This window comes from Anopheles maculipalpis, chromosome 2RL (genome assembly GCF_943734695.1).
Source record: "Anopheles maculipalpis chromosome 2RL, idAnoMacuDA_375_x, whole genome shotgun sequence".
Classification (NCBI taxonomy): domain Eukaryota; kingdom Metazoa; phylum Arthropoda; class Insecta; order Diptera; family Culicidae; genus Anopheles; species Anopheles maculipalpis.
Window position 1 is genome coordinate 91,187,282 of NC_064871.1, and position 15,389 is coordinate 91,202,670.

A 15,389-nucleotide genomic window follows, 5' to 3' on the forward strand; every position below is an offset into this window, starting at 1 on the left:
CCAGTCAGCTGAAATCATCGCTGATCAATCACAGGAAAGAATGAGCAATTTTTCCATTCCTCGACGACTTGGACACTAGTACGATAACATTCTGGGTTCTCTGTTGTTGAGTGGAATGGCGTAAACAAGACCGGAAATCTTTAGTGATCCTAATGGGCTAAGCATTACTTTAATTATTTTTATCTATTAGTTGATTGTTTTGCAGTTGTTATCAATGTCATTCGCTTGAAGAGAACTGTCAGACTAGATCTCCGCTAATAAGTCTTTTAGTGACAGCCTATCCTGACGGAAAATAACAACACTTTAGGTGTGAAATTAGCAATTTCAAATTAAATTTTAGTAATGGTCAAAGATACATCAAAGCACCTGATTCTAATCCTTCTCTATCCATGAGAGAGAGGCACCTGTTCGCAAAGGCTCTGAAAGAGCAGGAAGAATGCTCAAATTTAGTCTAAAATAGTCATTGCTACGGTGTCAGATAATTGCCGTAAGACTGCCCTGGACCGGGGGCCAATATTTTAACAAAAATGCTTCTTATACGTACAATTGCATTAAGCAGTGGCGGGTTAAGCCCTTATGAGGCCCTAGACAGAATAGCTACTAGCTAAGATCAGTGTTTTTGCTACGACAGCAGTCGGGGTCCTATGCAGGCACCGACTGCTGTCGGATCAGTATTTACAATAACCATAATTCATCTTGTGGTTCCACGCGGCCGCTCAATTCACTCATAAGAAGCCTGGAATGCCGCTGACATTAAGTTATCTCGTGTAGTTTTATTTTAACCGTCCCTCCACAGTGAACAGTTTTCACTAGAGCAGTGATCTTGTCCCAAACAGAAGAGATCTTTATGAAACTTAATTTCTTGATATTTGAGGCATATGAGACAGTAAAAGTTATAAAGGCCGGGCTACATTGATCGTACTCCTGAGTGTAATTTTTGTGAACGCATACGCCATCTAGCGGCGGCGGGTCGAAGCTAGAGGCTGGTATAATTTATCTGTCAAAAAGCGTTTTGGGTCGAGGAGCCTATAATTTTGATCACAAACCAGTAAACAAACAGCTCGGTGAGTATGTTCGATATTTTGTCGTGTATGTTTTTTTGAAAATATGTGGTAATTTAACATACATATTGTATTTCTAGCCATGGAACAAGCAGGAAGCAGTGGACGCAATGAAAAAATAGTAAGTACAACTGTTTTTAACGAAAATTGTGTGTGTGTGTGTGTGAACTGTTGTCTGTGAATCGCCGGCTCGGCTCGGGGCCGCAATTGAGCTGAACATTTTATTGAAAAATGTAGTGTTTGTAGGTTTCACAAGTGCTTAAATAATTTGTTGTAGGGTTTGTCCATCTATTTCATCATTTAAACTACATTGCAGAGTGTGTGAAACTGGTTGTTCGTTTTGGTATTGTAGCGGTTTTTAGTATAGAGCGAGTTTTTTTATTCATGAGGAACGGCTTTGTCATATTGCTTGGTAGAACTTTTTTTTTTATAAAATTGTAAGCAAAATTTACCGGCCTATTTGTATACATTTAATATAAAAATAGCACGTGTTATTATTATCACTGTGGTTCCGGTGTGACGGCTAGCATGACCGAATTATCACGCGATTGTCGACCTTTCTGTTGTTTTAATTTAAATTAAAAAAGGGAAGTATTTAACTGAATTTTCTTTTTCATTCCAGGATCATGAAATGACGATTTGCCCCGCAGTACTCGGCGTCCTGACCTGTAGCAATTTATTGATTTTGATCAACATGTCAAACGGCATACAGACAGCCTGGTCGAAAATTGATGAGACACCAAGCATGAATAATTTTGGCACTTAAATTATACCCACATCTAGCTTGCGCTGGTCGCCGCCAGATGCGCTAGTGAATATAAAAATTACGCTTGCGAGTACGATCAATGTAGCCCGGCCTTAAGAAAATATTGCTTACACGAGGGAAGCTTGCATCCCTCGACTGTTAATGCCTTATCATCTATCTCAAGTACTAATTAATTTACCATATCAAATAATCAATCCTATAAGATCTCATTTTAAACCATTAAAATTAAACATTCACTCCACAAAACGATAGTCCAACAATTTAATATAAACGATTCCAATTGTAAATATCTCTCACATCAAAGAGCATTTCTTTGCGCTGGATAAAGACTTGAGTGCACGTCAGACCCACTTGCTTTCCTGTCTTTGGACAGGAACGTTCGAAAAACTCCTCTATTGTACACAATAGTGTGTATAATTTATGGGACAACAAAAACCACCGCCCCATCCTGGCCAATTTGTTACCAGTCAAACCGAAACAAGAACGGGAATGGGAAGGAGCACTTTCTTACGAAACAGCTCCCGAAAGGGGATGTTGTGGTGTGGTGCTGGTCGTGTAAAGTTTGCTTGTAAAGTTATCTTCATCCTTGCGGAACACTTGCAGCGTTGGAATGAGTTCACCGGAAAGGTCGTCCGAAACATCCCAAGGAGGCAAAGTCAGGCGCCTTCGAATGGTCGATTGTTGTCTTAAACATCGCGACGTCCGGCAAAACACCGGAAGCAACAATTGGGAGGGGCAGTGGGAGGCGAGAAAGGGGAGATTGGAGGTGGAGAGAGGGAGAACTTTCATGTTCTTGTGATGTTTCGAATGGGGAAGGGCAGTTTCGGTAAACAAAACGGTTCAAAAAAGGCGATGTCGTCTTCTTAGACACTTTAGCAAAACAGTAATGACCGTTTGTCCCAATGTAAGGTGGGACACACGAGAACAAGAACGTCAGGCAAATGTGTCTTAGAAGATTCTAACTTTCGCTATGTCCCTCCGACCGGCTTGATGTCAGAATCAAAGCATCCGCTGTGAGGTCCGTTCCGTTGCACAAATTCGTTCCCAACGCTGACGGTGCTCTGTGGACTCTTCTTGGCCACCGGTGTCTTAATGATTTCTTTATTAGGCATTGTGTTCGGTGACAAGCGTGGTTCGAGTTGTATGTTTTACTTTTTCACCTCTTGCCACTGCTCTGAGGGCTCTGTGGCCATCACATCACATCAACAGCAGCACCACGCGGCCATCTTTTCCCGGAAAATTAAACCACGCGAACCTGTTCCCCTTTTGAGGGGAAGGACGGTATTGGGAGGTAAAAAGGCAAGCGTTCACCACCCATGTTCATTATCCGTTGTTCGTGCTCATACTTCACTACCGACGTGCTCTTGAGCAATGGCCAAACAAACACGGCCACACATTAGTTCACGTTCGATGCATTCTTGAGGATGAAAAAAGTGCTCTGCGATGGTGATGAAATCGATACCATGTTATAACTCTCCGAGGTGCAAATTATGAGCATTGCGCATTACACGATCGTCAGGATCAGAAGGCACCACACGCGTAAAGATTCCTCCAGGGTGACTTGTAGCGCTATAAACGAGGAACGATTCCATAAGAGATTTGCGCTTGATTAGGGCTTAGCAGACATACTTCGAATTGCTTGTCAATTCTCATTAGCACGTAGTGGACGTTTTTATTTATAGCAATATTTTTTTTATTTATTTTAGTGTAAGAAACGCGTGCCTTGTTAGCACGCCGAGAAGCTCATTGAAAGTAATGCCCATCCGGTACATTAATTTACATTTCAATTTTAGTTGCCCTCCCAATCAGTGCCAAATATCGTGAGAATTGTACAAAACGATTGCGATAAACTCAGTAAAAACAAAGTGTCCCAAAATAAGCTCCACTCCACCAGAACGAGACTGACTCGAGCTAATTAATAAAGCAATCTCCAGTAAAGATATTGGCCAGCACCTGTAGCAGTTCACAGTTCGTTCAAGTTACCGTATCGGACAACCGCCCTTTTTTCTGCACCCAATTTGGCCGCCGGTAATTAGCAATCGTACGATCAGCACTCGGTGTGTCCGTTCGAAAACAGTCACAAGGGAGCTATTTGCCACACCACACAGACACACAGCCGCATGGCGCATCTCGCACGACCGAGATCGCCCAGATTAACAGGGCTGCCCGGTTAGTGGCCCGATTTGGTAGCGGATCGGGGTGTTTTTCTACCGTAGGTGGGTAACCGTGATTGGTTGCGTTTTGTTGGTGCGTTCGGTGGGGATTGTAGCGCTAAAAGTAAATGCTAATCAAGCGGAACCTGCACCTTGTCACGCTTGTCACGGTAGAAGACATCGATTTGGGGCTGTTAAGAGTGTTCTTTCGCCATTGGTGGCCATTTTAACTTACAGTACACGGGTTGTCGTGATGTTTTGGGGCTAGCTTTCGTAAGAAGGGTGCGTATAAGAGGTGAGTGAACAAACGATCGATAGCTTCTGTGGTATAGGATGTCGGATGGCGTTTAAAACGGGATGAAAAATCTAGTTGATTTGTATTAGACTATACGTATAGCAGTTAAATCGTTTCATGTAGTCATGCCCAAAAATTACACACTTCTTTAATCGCTATTTGCATAAAATGCACTCACTAAAACTAAAAAATAAATTTTTGCTTGAGCAAAAAGGTTCTTTTTTGGATAGGTGCTTAACGAAGAATATGGAAGGAATGAGCCAGAATTGTCCTCCGTACGTTAATACGTCTTGCTGGATAACATCAATATACTGAGCTGTTTCTTGCTGTTCTTCTTGACTTCTCTTTCCCCGATTTTATTGTGTTAATAGCTACTTTATCTATCTATCTTATTTCACCTATTTCAAGTAATATTTACAATCTGCACATAATGAACTCTCCTGCCTATTCGTTGATGAACAGAGTTTGGATCAATCTAAAATTGGATGTGAGATTTATAGATTTAAGATTCTCCAAATTTTTCTAAATCCGATTCCTGATTCCTGAAGCAGGGTCCTAGCTTTCATGTGAATATGTGTGTACTGTGCTGTGCGATATCTTGGCAGGTGGTTGAGGGTCATTTTAAGGACATTATTCTGCATCCACTGTACAACAAAAATACTCCACAGACACAGATTTGTACAGATTAGGTTTACTTTCTCTTGTAAGAAAGGGACTGATGAGGAAAATATAGGCCAAGTAGGTGGCCGCGTGCTTTAGATTTGAGGATTTTCCATGTGAGCTTTAATGCTTTAAAACTACCCAAGATAACACCGAGATGATGTTTTCCCGTTCTTGCTAGAGTAATCAGTCCGAAGACCTGTGGTCTTTAGCATTTTACTGCAAAACATGACGCTTTTCAACTCCTTTTTTCCTGTCCTGTGGTCTGCCCAAGGAAGAAATCCAAATTTAAAGTGAAACATACTATAAGGTGTCTAAAGGTGATTGTGGTACGGTAAACCGGTAGGATGACTATAAGAAATTATCTTTCAGAAATCCCAATAACAGAACGTTTTCCTTTTAAAATATTATCTGCTTTATTATAAATAGTTTTTGCACAAGAAATTGTAGGCAGACATCTACTTTTGCCCAGTCCACGAGTCACAATAAAAAATATAGATAATGCTTTTACTGCATGATGCCAACAGGCCAAGAGACATCAAAGCAGAGTATGCACAAGAGCCACTTCCTTCGGTCTGATGCCTCTTCCCTACCGGTACGGTTCCGATGTTCCGATCAAAGGCAAAAGATTGTCTGATTGTTTTGCACAGGGCTACCCTTCCTTAAAAGAAAGCGACACTTAGAATACAACGCTTTCCGCTCAAAAATTCTCATACGATTCGGTGTCCCCTTGCTGAATGGGCAATAGCGCAAAGAGGAAGCGAAGAGATTCACAGTTTTGCCATCCCACCGACGTTAGAGATGTCATCTAGCTGATAAGCGACCCGCGGCACTGACGGTACGCTTCATTGTGTTGTTACACGCTCATCGCGTGGCCTCTCTGTCCCTTGCTGGTGGATCATAAAGTCCGCCCTTAAGGGAGCACCAAAGAACTTCAAGGTCTCCTGGAATGAAAGGTACGGAACGGGCTAAATACCACTCGGCCCGGCGTTGGACAAATTTCTGCTCGCTGTCTCGCTGATCCAAAGTCGCTGATAAGCGCAGGGAAGGGGGTACCCCATTTTTGGGTCCACCATCCCGAAAGCGAAAAAGACGCGGGCCCATTTATGCATTCTTCACCCCACCTGAGAACTACCGGGTAAGATCTCGTGTGATCGTGCGGTAGCACAACACCGGCACAGTCGGGGCGATGCTTCCTGGTTGTTGCTGGTGACGTTGAGAGCGCAGGGTTGTCATAATTTGGACGCCGCTTGCCACTCAAACTGAGAGAAAGAAAGAAAGGCAACACAACACACACAAAAAAAAAGAACAACTGTAAGGATCGGTAGAATGCAGAATTTTCTGTGAAACGTGCAAAAATTTTGACAAGTGTGTTGCCTACCGCGCGGAACAGAACGTTGGGCGATCCAGTCCAGTAAGAGAAAGAAAAAAATGGGAGCAACAGCATCAGTTCGAACAGTTGGAGTGTGAATTCCATTGCACCGTTTCGCTGTGCGTTGTTCGTTTGACCAGCTTATTAATTCCGCAGCACGGTACACTCCATTCACATTCGGTGTGTTCTCTTGGGTCACCACGTTAAGGAGCTGAACCAAGAACCCCGATCTTCAAAACGCTTGATCGTATCGTATCGGGTATTCCTCCTCCGGGTGGCTTCGAAAGGTGGAGTTTTGTGGTGTTTGCTGGCTGGAATTCTTTACGCGCACCTTCACCGACACACAGCCACCATATATTCCTAGTGAGATACCCGAGGGAAGATCGGCATGTACACCAAACTATGCCGGCATGACTATATATCGGTAGAGAGTTTTGGCCTTCCTTCCTGCCCGGTGTTACAGTGCATGGTACCACCCCAAGGATTGTGTCCAGCTTTTTTTTTTTTGCTCACCAGTGCCAATGGAATGCATCTTTCATATTTATTCAATCGATCCCTCAAAGCAAACGATAGAGAGCGAATGAGAGAAAAGGAAGGAATTAGCCTGGTGTTTTGTGGTATTTTTAATAATTCATTAAAATACCTTCACTCACTTCACTTGGGTAGATTGAAGAGAACTGCTGATGGCTGATAGGAGTCGTTTTTGGTGTTTGGTTTTTTATTTTGTATTTCATTACCATTTCTATAGTTTAAATTTTATCCCTTTTTTGTTTTGTTTCTTAATTAGATGATTAGAAATGCTATCCTTCACACTATTTGATAGAATACAACCAACGACTACATCTCGTCTTATCAACATGAAACAGAGTGATACTCTTCAACTATTGTGGTTGCTGTGTCCCGATAGTCGTGTAGAGTGGCGGATAAAACGCTCCACGGTTGAAGGTCCTTGGTGGAATGAATATCGGGGCCCATGCCATCGAAATGGTCACAGACTGGTTGATTCTGCTTCCTTCCTATGCATAAAAATGTGAGGGCCTGCTACGAAGCTCTTAACATGGGACCTATTTTCCAAGCTCCTCCTTATAGGACGTTATCGGAACCCTAGGCGGTCGTCAACTGGTCATGTACTAGGATATTCAAGTAGTGATTCCTTACGCGCATTTTTAAGCTGTCACTGTATAGGGTCTGTTTTGCCAAAACGACAGCGGCGCCGGTCTTCACAACGGTGTTTAAATTCCACCCATAACGTTCCCACGTGACGAGGGAACTGACTTTCCCTTAGACTTCATTACGCCAAGAAGAGAGGAAGCTGTTATGTATATACCTGCATACAATTAAACATTGACTGACATTGAATCTGATTAGGGCGTCTGTCGTTGCTAAAACAGTTGAGTAACTTTGGATGCTTTGGATGAGTTATTTATTTACATTTGATTATTACGGTCCAGTGTCGTATTGTCAATACCGCTTGTGTTGATTAGATTGCTTTGGATGAGTTGTTCTCCAAAAAATTCTGCAGCAAAAAAAAAAAAGAATAACTGGAGGACTATGTGGCTTTATATGGCTGCAACTTTAGCAACACAATATTGATCAGGATGGACTACACTGTATAGCTTTATTCCTTTATTCCCTGTCAGAAGCGTGGGAAGATTCAGCAGTAGGTTGGAACTTTCAATCTCAAAAAGGGGTCGGTTCCTGGCAGGATAGTAAAAAATGTTTTTCATGCCGCTGAAAACATATTCGAAGTGGATTCAATGGTAATCCAACAAAAATTATGATTATTAATTTTAAAATACATCTTGCAATCTCTTACTTTTTCTTGCAGAGTCACACGGAACACATGCCATTCAAATGCGAGTACTGTGCACGGCTGTTCAAGCATAAACGATCACGCGATCGTCACACGAAGCTACATACGGGCGATCGGCGCTACCGTTGTCTGCATTGTGAAGCCGCATTCTCCCGAAGGTACAACTAAATTCGATCACTTTTTACCCTTTTTTCGCGTCTAGAAAGTTAAGCAATCTTCTCTAAACGACCCTCTTTTCTTTCTAGTGATCATCTTAAAATTCACATGAAAACACACGACAACCAGAAACCGTTCCAGTGTACGATCTGTAATCGAGGGTATAATACGGCGGCTGCCCTTACCAGCCATATGCAGAACCACAAGAAGCAGCTAGCACTGACCGGTAGTCCGAACCTTACGTACAGTCCACGCTCTACGACAAGCTCTCTGTCGAGTGGTGGTGGTGGTGGAAAGAGAGGATCCAAATTCTCACCTTACTCCAACGATCCTTTGCTGCTGATGGGTCGCGGTAATTCCAAGCTGTCATCCACACTGGGGAAAGCTTCTTCTGGGAATGCTGGTAGTACTCGCACACCAACTCCAGGCAGTACTACGGGTGGAACCGTTGCACCTTCGGCGGGAAGTCATGCAGATCTATTATCCTGTCCATACTGCACACGAACCGATTTCTCCACACTCGAACAGCTTGGAATTCACGTACAGTCCATGCATGGTCATGGAGCGCTAGGACTACTGGCGGCAGACACACCGATGCCCTACTTCACACCCGGTGCTAGCCGACGTGCAGTGACACCGGACGCTAATTCACTTTCTCTCGGTGGTCCTTATCCTCCCATCGCATGCGAGTTTTGTACAATGAAATTCCCAACAGTACCGCTGATGTTTGCTCACCTAAAAACCGCCCATCTGGACCGTTTGGCAGGGACGCCAGGTCCTCAGCGAAGCTCACCGAATGGATCACGTCCAACGAGTGGATTTTATCCGCTAGAACAATTACACTTCAACAAGAGCCTGCTCGGGAACGCTATTCCCGCATTCTACGGTGCGATGGGAGCTTCGTCCAACGTTTCCGGAATGTCCGGTGGTAATATTAAGCAGGAAATTCGAGCAGCAACGGGTAGCATGAATGGTGGGCGAGACGAGAATGGGAATGAATCGGAAAACGTGGGAAGGAAGCGTAAACGAAGAGTCGTAAACGAAGAGCCCGAAAAGGAAACAAATGATCGTAAAAATGATGTCGAAAATGATGAGGAAGACGAAGATGAAAGTGAGGATCATCGGCCGGATGTAAATGACCAATCAGATCCACCTGATAACTTCAAAGATACAATCGATACTGAAGGCACACAGATTAAGCAAGAAAGGAAGGAAGAATCTGAAAATCCCCTTCCCGAAACTGCATCCCAATCCACCTCAACACGGTCCTCTCCTTGCGATTCTTTGGGCTCGATTGGACATCCTGCGAGTCACCCACCGTCCGGACGAAATAGTCCCGCGGAACAGCTCACACCGACCGATCTCAGTCAGCCGAAGATGAAACGATTAAAGCTAGAAACGTTGCTCGAGCATGAAGAAGTGTCCGATTTGGATAGAAAGATGATGGTTGGGGCCGGTCGCTCTCATAGTCGAGAGCATCACAGCAAACAGCGCGGTCCTTCAAACCGAAGAGAAGGAAATGATCCGAAGGAGCCGAATCTATCCACCGCACAACAAATTTCCGTTCCTCAGCTACACTCATCTGGAGGTAGTTGTAGTGGCCAACCCTCACAACCGTTAGGAGCTCCCGCTTCTACACCCTCATCCCACCAGCACGTCCATCAGCTTCCGGGAGCTTATCTCTGCAATCAGTGCAATGCTGCGCTACCCGATTTCGAGTCTTTCCGTACCCATTTGAAGGCACATCTTGAGCAGAGCGCTGCAAATGCTGCAGCGGCAGCTGCCATGAGACTTTCCGGTGATCACCAAACCGGTCCGGGAGGTACCAACAATAGCTCCTCCACGTCAGGAGTATCTGCAGGATCACTTTCCCACACAACGTTCCTCTGTCAACAGTGTGGAACAACGCTCAGCTGTCAGGCTGAGTACGAGCAGCACACGATCGGCCATTTTCTCGTGATGGCAGTAGAATATCGTTGTCAGGCGGCAACGTCATCCGGTGCTTCATCCGGAACATCCTGCACCGCGAAACCATCCTTCAGCAAGGTGGAAGATCTCCACAAACATCTGTACGAAGGTCACATGCAGCTCCTGTACAAGTGTACCGTCTGTGGGGAAACGTTCGAATCGAAAGTTCAGGTGCAGGTCCATTTTGCCGTGAACCATTCGGTTGAGGTGAAGCTATATCGGTGCTCGGCTTGTGCAGAGGCTTTCCGATCGGAGCGTGATTTCCGGTACGTTTAAATTGATTCGTTTTATCGAAGACTATTCTTAATAATGGACATGTTTAAATCTACATTTAGGCAACATATAAGGAACCGACACTTGACCGCAGGCGCGATCCAATGTATGTTCTGTCGAATGGTTTGTTCGTCCGAGCTCGAGATGCATTTCCATCTCGCGTCACACGCTAGGAAGTATAAGTGAGTATTGACCTTCAGCTTTCCATACTTGACCTATGAAGAGCTCTAACTTTATTTCCCTTTGTATGGCAGGTGTCCTGCTTGTCCCGAATCATTCCACGTTGAGTTCCTGCTTGACAGACATATTCAGACGCATCACAGCCAGAAGGAAACAGGCTCTCCAAATCGTAGAGAGGTTACAGCGTCGACTACTACAGCATCTACCACATTAAACCCTTCCTTAACGCCTTCGACAGCTTCGGGGACGTCTATGTCTACAACCGCAACTTCAGCAGTAGCAGGACTCGATTACCTTCATCTGCATGGTCAAATGGCGGCGATGGCAGCAGCAGCTGCATGGCCCAGTCTTTATCAAACTGCCAACAAGTTCTACAACAATCCGCTCCAGGTGGACACACTGAATCAGTTGAAGCATCCACAGCACTTGCTGCACGGATTCTATGACACAATGCTAGGAAAGGCACACCAACAGCAGCAGCAGCAGCAACAGCAGCAGCAGCAGCAGCAGCAGCAGCAGCAACAACGTGTTCCATTCCTTCCGGATAATTCATCTGGACCTAGCAGCAAGAAGAATCCTTTCTCAGGTCACTCTCCGAATAATAGTGCTACTAACGCACTGTTAGGACTTGGTTACGGAACACCATCGACATCCACCGGTCCATCACAACCACAAAGAACTGCTGCTTCGCATACGCTTAATGGAACTTCCTCCGGACTTTACTCCCCTGAGGAAGCTAACAATGGAGGAGCGACTGGCGCCGGCGCTACTTCGAAGCTATACTCTCCTATTGCCATGATCCAACGGTACGGCGACAATAATGGCGGAACAACACGCCCGAGCGTAGAATCGCCCCCATCAACCGGCGGTCAGCTTCTGTTGGCCTCAAACTCATCTCTCGGACTTGTGGACCATCATAACGATCAGGCGGCAACAAGAAAGTTGAACCAGTCATCAAGCGCCAAAACAGCACCGACAGCTCCCAACAGTACACTCACCCATCAGCAACAAATGTCTGCTTCTGCGGCAACCGCCAGCTGCTACAGCTGCGGTATCTGCGAACGGTCCGATTTCACTACGGAAAGCGAAGTGCAAACGCATCGCAAAATTGTCCACAACTTAAAGACGGGTGTTAGTTTGCGGTGCGCGTACTGCAATGGAGACTTCCGGTCGAGGAATGAGCTGGAGAATCACATGAAGGTCGCCCACAATACGGGCGGTGGCAAGCACAAGTGTTTGATTTGTGATGAAATCTTCCCATCGCCGGCAGTGCTTGCCGAGCATAAGCTGTCTCACTGTAAGGTTGGTGCGTCGGGGCGCTGTTCGCACTGCAGCTTGCCATTACCCGATGCGCACACGTTTAAGCAACATTTGCAGGCTCATCAGCTTGTGACGGGTGGCGGAAGCTCCACGAATTCTTCAGCATCAGCAGCAGCAGTTTCCTGCTCGTCCAGTGGCCAGAATAATGGCGCAGGAGGCAACTCTTCGGGCTCCTCGACAGGAACCAGCGCAAATGCGTCTGGGAGCGCTAGTGCTGAGCAGGACCGCTTCCCCCAACAGTGTATCTGCTGTCGGCAAACGCTCAACTCCGAGTTTGAGATTAGTCTGCATGCCAAGTAAGTTGGAATGATACTTGAGGAATGCCACTAAGGATATTATAATGATCTATTTCTCTCTCTCTCTCTCTCTCTCTCTCTCTCTCTCTCTCTCTCTCTCTCTCTCTCTCTCTCTCTCTTCACTCTCCACAGATTCCACACCAAATCCCCGGACACTAATGAGCGTACGTGTGCCCTCTGTCTGGAACCGCTACCATCTCAACCCGAATCCAACACCAAAATTTGTGATCCTTGTCTCAAACGGCACAACTTTCCCTCCAAGCTTCTGTCGATGAATTTCCTTAAGCCTAGTGCACCTTCATCGATAGTAGCGGCTTCCACCAACAGTGGTCCTATCACTGGAACGGCAAACGTTCCTGTCGATGGAAGGACTTCAGCTACTACCAGCATCCAACACGAGCAGCCAGGACAAACCGCAGGAAGGGATGGAATCTCATCTTCTTCCTCGTCCACATCCACGTCCTCACTGTTCCAGTGTAATCTCTGCAAGAAACCACTTCCAACTGGCCAGAAACTACAGGAACACCTGATCGATCATACGTTCGCGGGCTGTGAAGAGCGAGGCTACGTGTGCTACCTTTGCTCTGCTGTGTTTACGTCCTCTGCCGGGTTGCAGGCTCATCTTCCGGTAGCACACTCGAACGCCGCAGCTAAACCTTACGATTGTGAACGTTGCGGAGTGGCGTACTTCTTCCGAGCTGAGCTAGAGCATCATTTGATCGATCATGAACTGGGAAGAACGATCCGACCCATGGCTGCTAGTTCGTTTGAACACCCGACCGTACGGTGTGGAGGTGATGAGTGGCACTCTAGACAGCATTCCCCTGTGTCGGAAGATGACGGATCGCAACGAGAGTCGCAAAAGCACCACATCAAGCAGGAACTTTGTGAGACAGAGCATCATGAACAGGCAGGTTCCTCGCCATACCATCGGGAAAAGGAGGAGCATTTGGATGAGGAAAATGAACCAGACCAACCAGTCGGAAAAGAAGAAATAGAAAACAAAGAACAAATAGAGGACGAAGATGGCGAGGAACATGATGATGGTGGGAACGATTCTACTACAAGTGCAACTACCCATCATCAAGACAAGGAAAATGATCGCCTCGACGATCTAGCAAACACAGAAGAAGGTAACGAAGCAACCAATGAAGATGAGATGGAAGAACGTGAGCATCCGGGGGATCAGGAAGATGAAGAAGAGTATATTGAAGTAGAGCACACCACGATGGAGGATGGTGCGAAACATCGCCGTACCTCGAACATGTTAATCAATGGTGGAAAAGATTGTTCTACACTAACCACCATCGCTACGACAACTACCGCGACCCTTCCGATTGTTACTGCGGCTGAGTAGAGCATAGAGTGATCCCTTTTAAAAGTAGAATTATCTTCCATTGTTATCGTTTAGCAATAGGACGCGAAAGAAAGGAAGATACGGCTTAACTACGCACAAAAACAGCAAGATAGATATCGTCCTTTTGTAGAAACAAAATGGTAGCCATCATAAGAAGCTTCGTTGCAACGTTCCCTAACCCTCTAGCCTCCATTAGTACTGTACAGTAAGCAAGACTTGTTTTAATCTAGTAGCTTAGCAACGACGATAGGTTATATTCGTTCCTTTGAGAAAGTGAGAGAGAGCAATAGGATCCACACTTTTCTCTCCCTCTCTCTCTCCTTTTACATCGGAAATTAACGAAATCCTATACGAGAGAGAACGAGAGAGATAAACAAAATAGAATACTATCCACTATATCGCGTTTTATCGTAATATTATCATATCAAAAAATAATACACACCAAGACGCTTTTAGAGAATTTAATAGTACCAGTGACTTTTTTTTTGTATATTTATTGAATTGCACTTATGTATGTATACACACACACGCACGCACGAACGCACGATCAATAAAGAAAGTAGTAAAAACATTAAACTAAAACAACGTTTATTGCTTAGCTATAACCGGAAATGAATTGTAATTTCTTTAGTTGCTGGATCAGCTGCAGTCGCAAAATAACGTGTGGGCAGAGTTAGTGGCCGCTAGAAGCATCCCCAGTCAAAGGGTCCTACAGAATCTCTAGCCTTAGATTGATTATACTTCCTCATCCCAGGGCGGGGAGTGGAGGGGTCGGGTTGGGGTATTCTACAAAAAGGTGCGCAGCCTAAAGACGCATCCAACGGTATGCCGGACGCCAGAATCGGACCAGGAATGACCGAGTTATCGCTGATTTTCCACGGGAATGTTTTGGTTTTTCCGCTTTAACTGGGTGGGGAAAGGAGGGATCGGTTTGAGGTGTTCTACAAAAAGGTGCGCGGCCCTAAGACGCATCCATCGATATGCCGGATGCCAGGATCAGATCAGGAATGGCGGAGTTATCTCTGATTTTCCACGGGAATGTTTTGGTTTTTCCTTAATAACTGGGCGGGCGGTGGAGGGATCGGTTTGAGGTGTACTACAAAAAGGTGCGCGGCCTAAAGACGCATCCAACGATATACCGGACGCCAGAATCAGATCAGGAATGGCGGAGTTATCTCTGATTTTCCACGAGAATGATTTGGTTTTTCCGCTATAACTGGACGAAGGGGTGGAAGGATCGGGTTGAGGTGTTCTACAAAAAAGTGCGCGACCCCTAGACTCATCCATCGGTATGCCGGACGCCAGGATCAGATCAGGAATGACCGAGTTATCGCTGATTTTCCACGGGAATGTTTTGGTTTTTCCGCTATAACTGGGCCGGGGGAGGAGGGATCGGTTTGAGGTGTTCTACAAAAAGGTGCGCGGCCTAAAGACGCATCCAACGATATACCGGACGCCAGAATCAGATCAGGAATGGCGGAGTTATCTCTGATTTTCCACGAGAATGTTTTGGTTTTTCCTCAATAACTGGACGAAGGGGTGGATGGATCGGGTTGAGGTATTCTACAAAAAGGTGCGCGGCTCAAAGACGCATCCATCGGTATGCCGGACTCTAGAATTGAACCAGGAATGGCCGAGTTATCGCCGATTTTCCACGGGAATGCTGCTGGCGGAATTTACCGGAAAAACCTGAAAAATCCCCCTTTATTCCCCTTCGAT

At 45.5% G+C, this 15,389-nt stretch overlaps 3 protein-coding genes across 4 annotated transcripts in view; 2 read left to right on the forward strand and 1 right to left on the reverse strand.

Moving 5' to 3' along the window:
• Window positions 1–13,670, forward strand: part of LOC126567733 (zinc finger protein 423 homolog) — a 73,796-nt gene extending 60,126 nt beyond the window's left edge. The window contains exons 5-9 of the mRNA XM_050224001.1: window positions 8,136–8,278; window positions 8,366–10,510; window positions 10,580–10,699; window positions 10,772–12,313; window positions 12,446–13,670. Coding sequence (XP_050079958.1) covers window positions 8,136–8,278; window positions 8,366–10,510; window positions 10,580–10,699; window positions 10,772–12,313; window positions 12,446–13,670 — 5,175 coding nt within the window. The remainder of the gene's footprint in view (window positions 1–8,135; window positions 8,279–8,365; window positions 10,511–10,579; window positions 10,700–10,771; window positions 12,314–12,445) is intronic.
• LOC126568629 (protein anon-73B1) overlaps window positions 1–15,389 on the reverse strand; it is a 793,767-nt gene that overhangs the window by 616,588 nt on the left and 161,790 nt on the right. Inside the window, exon 1 of one of the 2 annotated variants that reach the window (XM_050225137.1) lies at window positions 3,986–3,990. The exons of the other annotated variant lie outside the window; for it this stretch is intronic. The gene's annotated coding sequence lies outside the window, so the exon portion shown is untranslated. Of the gene's footprint in view, window positions 1–3,985; window positions 3,991–15,389 lie in introns of those variants that run through there. 2 annotated transcript variants of the gene reach the window in all.
• LOC126568418 (uncharacterized) overlaps window positions 1–15,389 on the forward strand; it is a 366,923-nt gene that overhangs the window by 171,650 nt on the left and 179,884 nt on the right. The window lies entirely within an intron of this gene.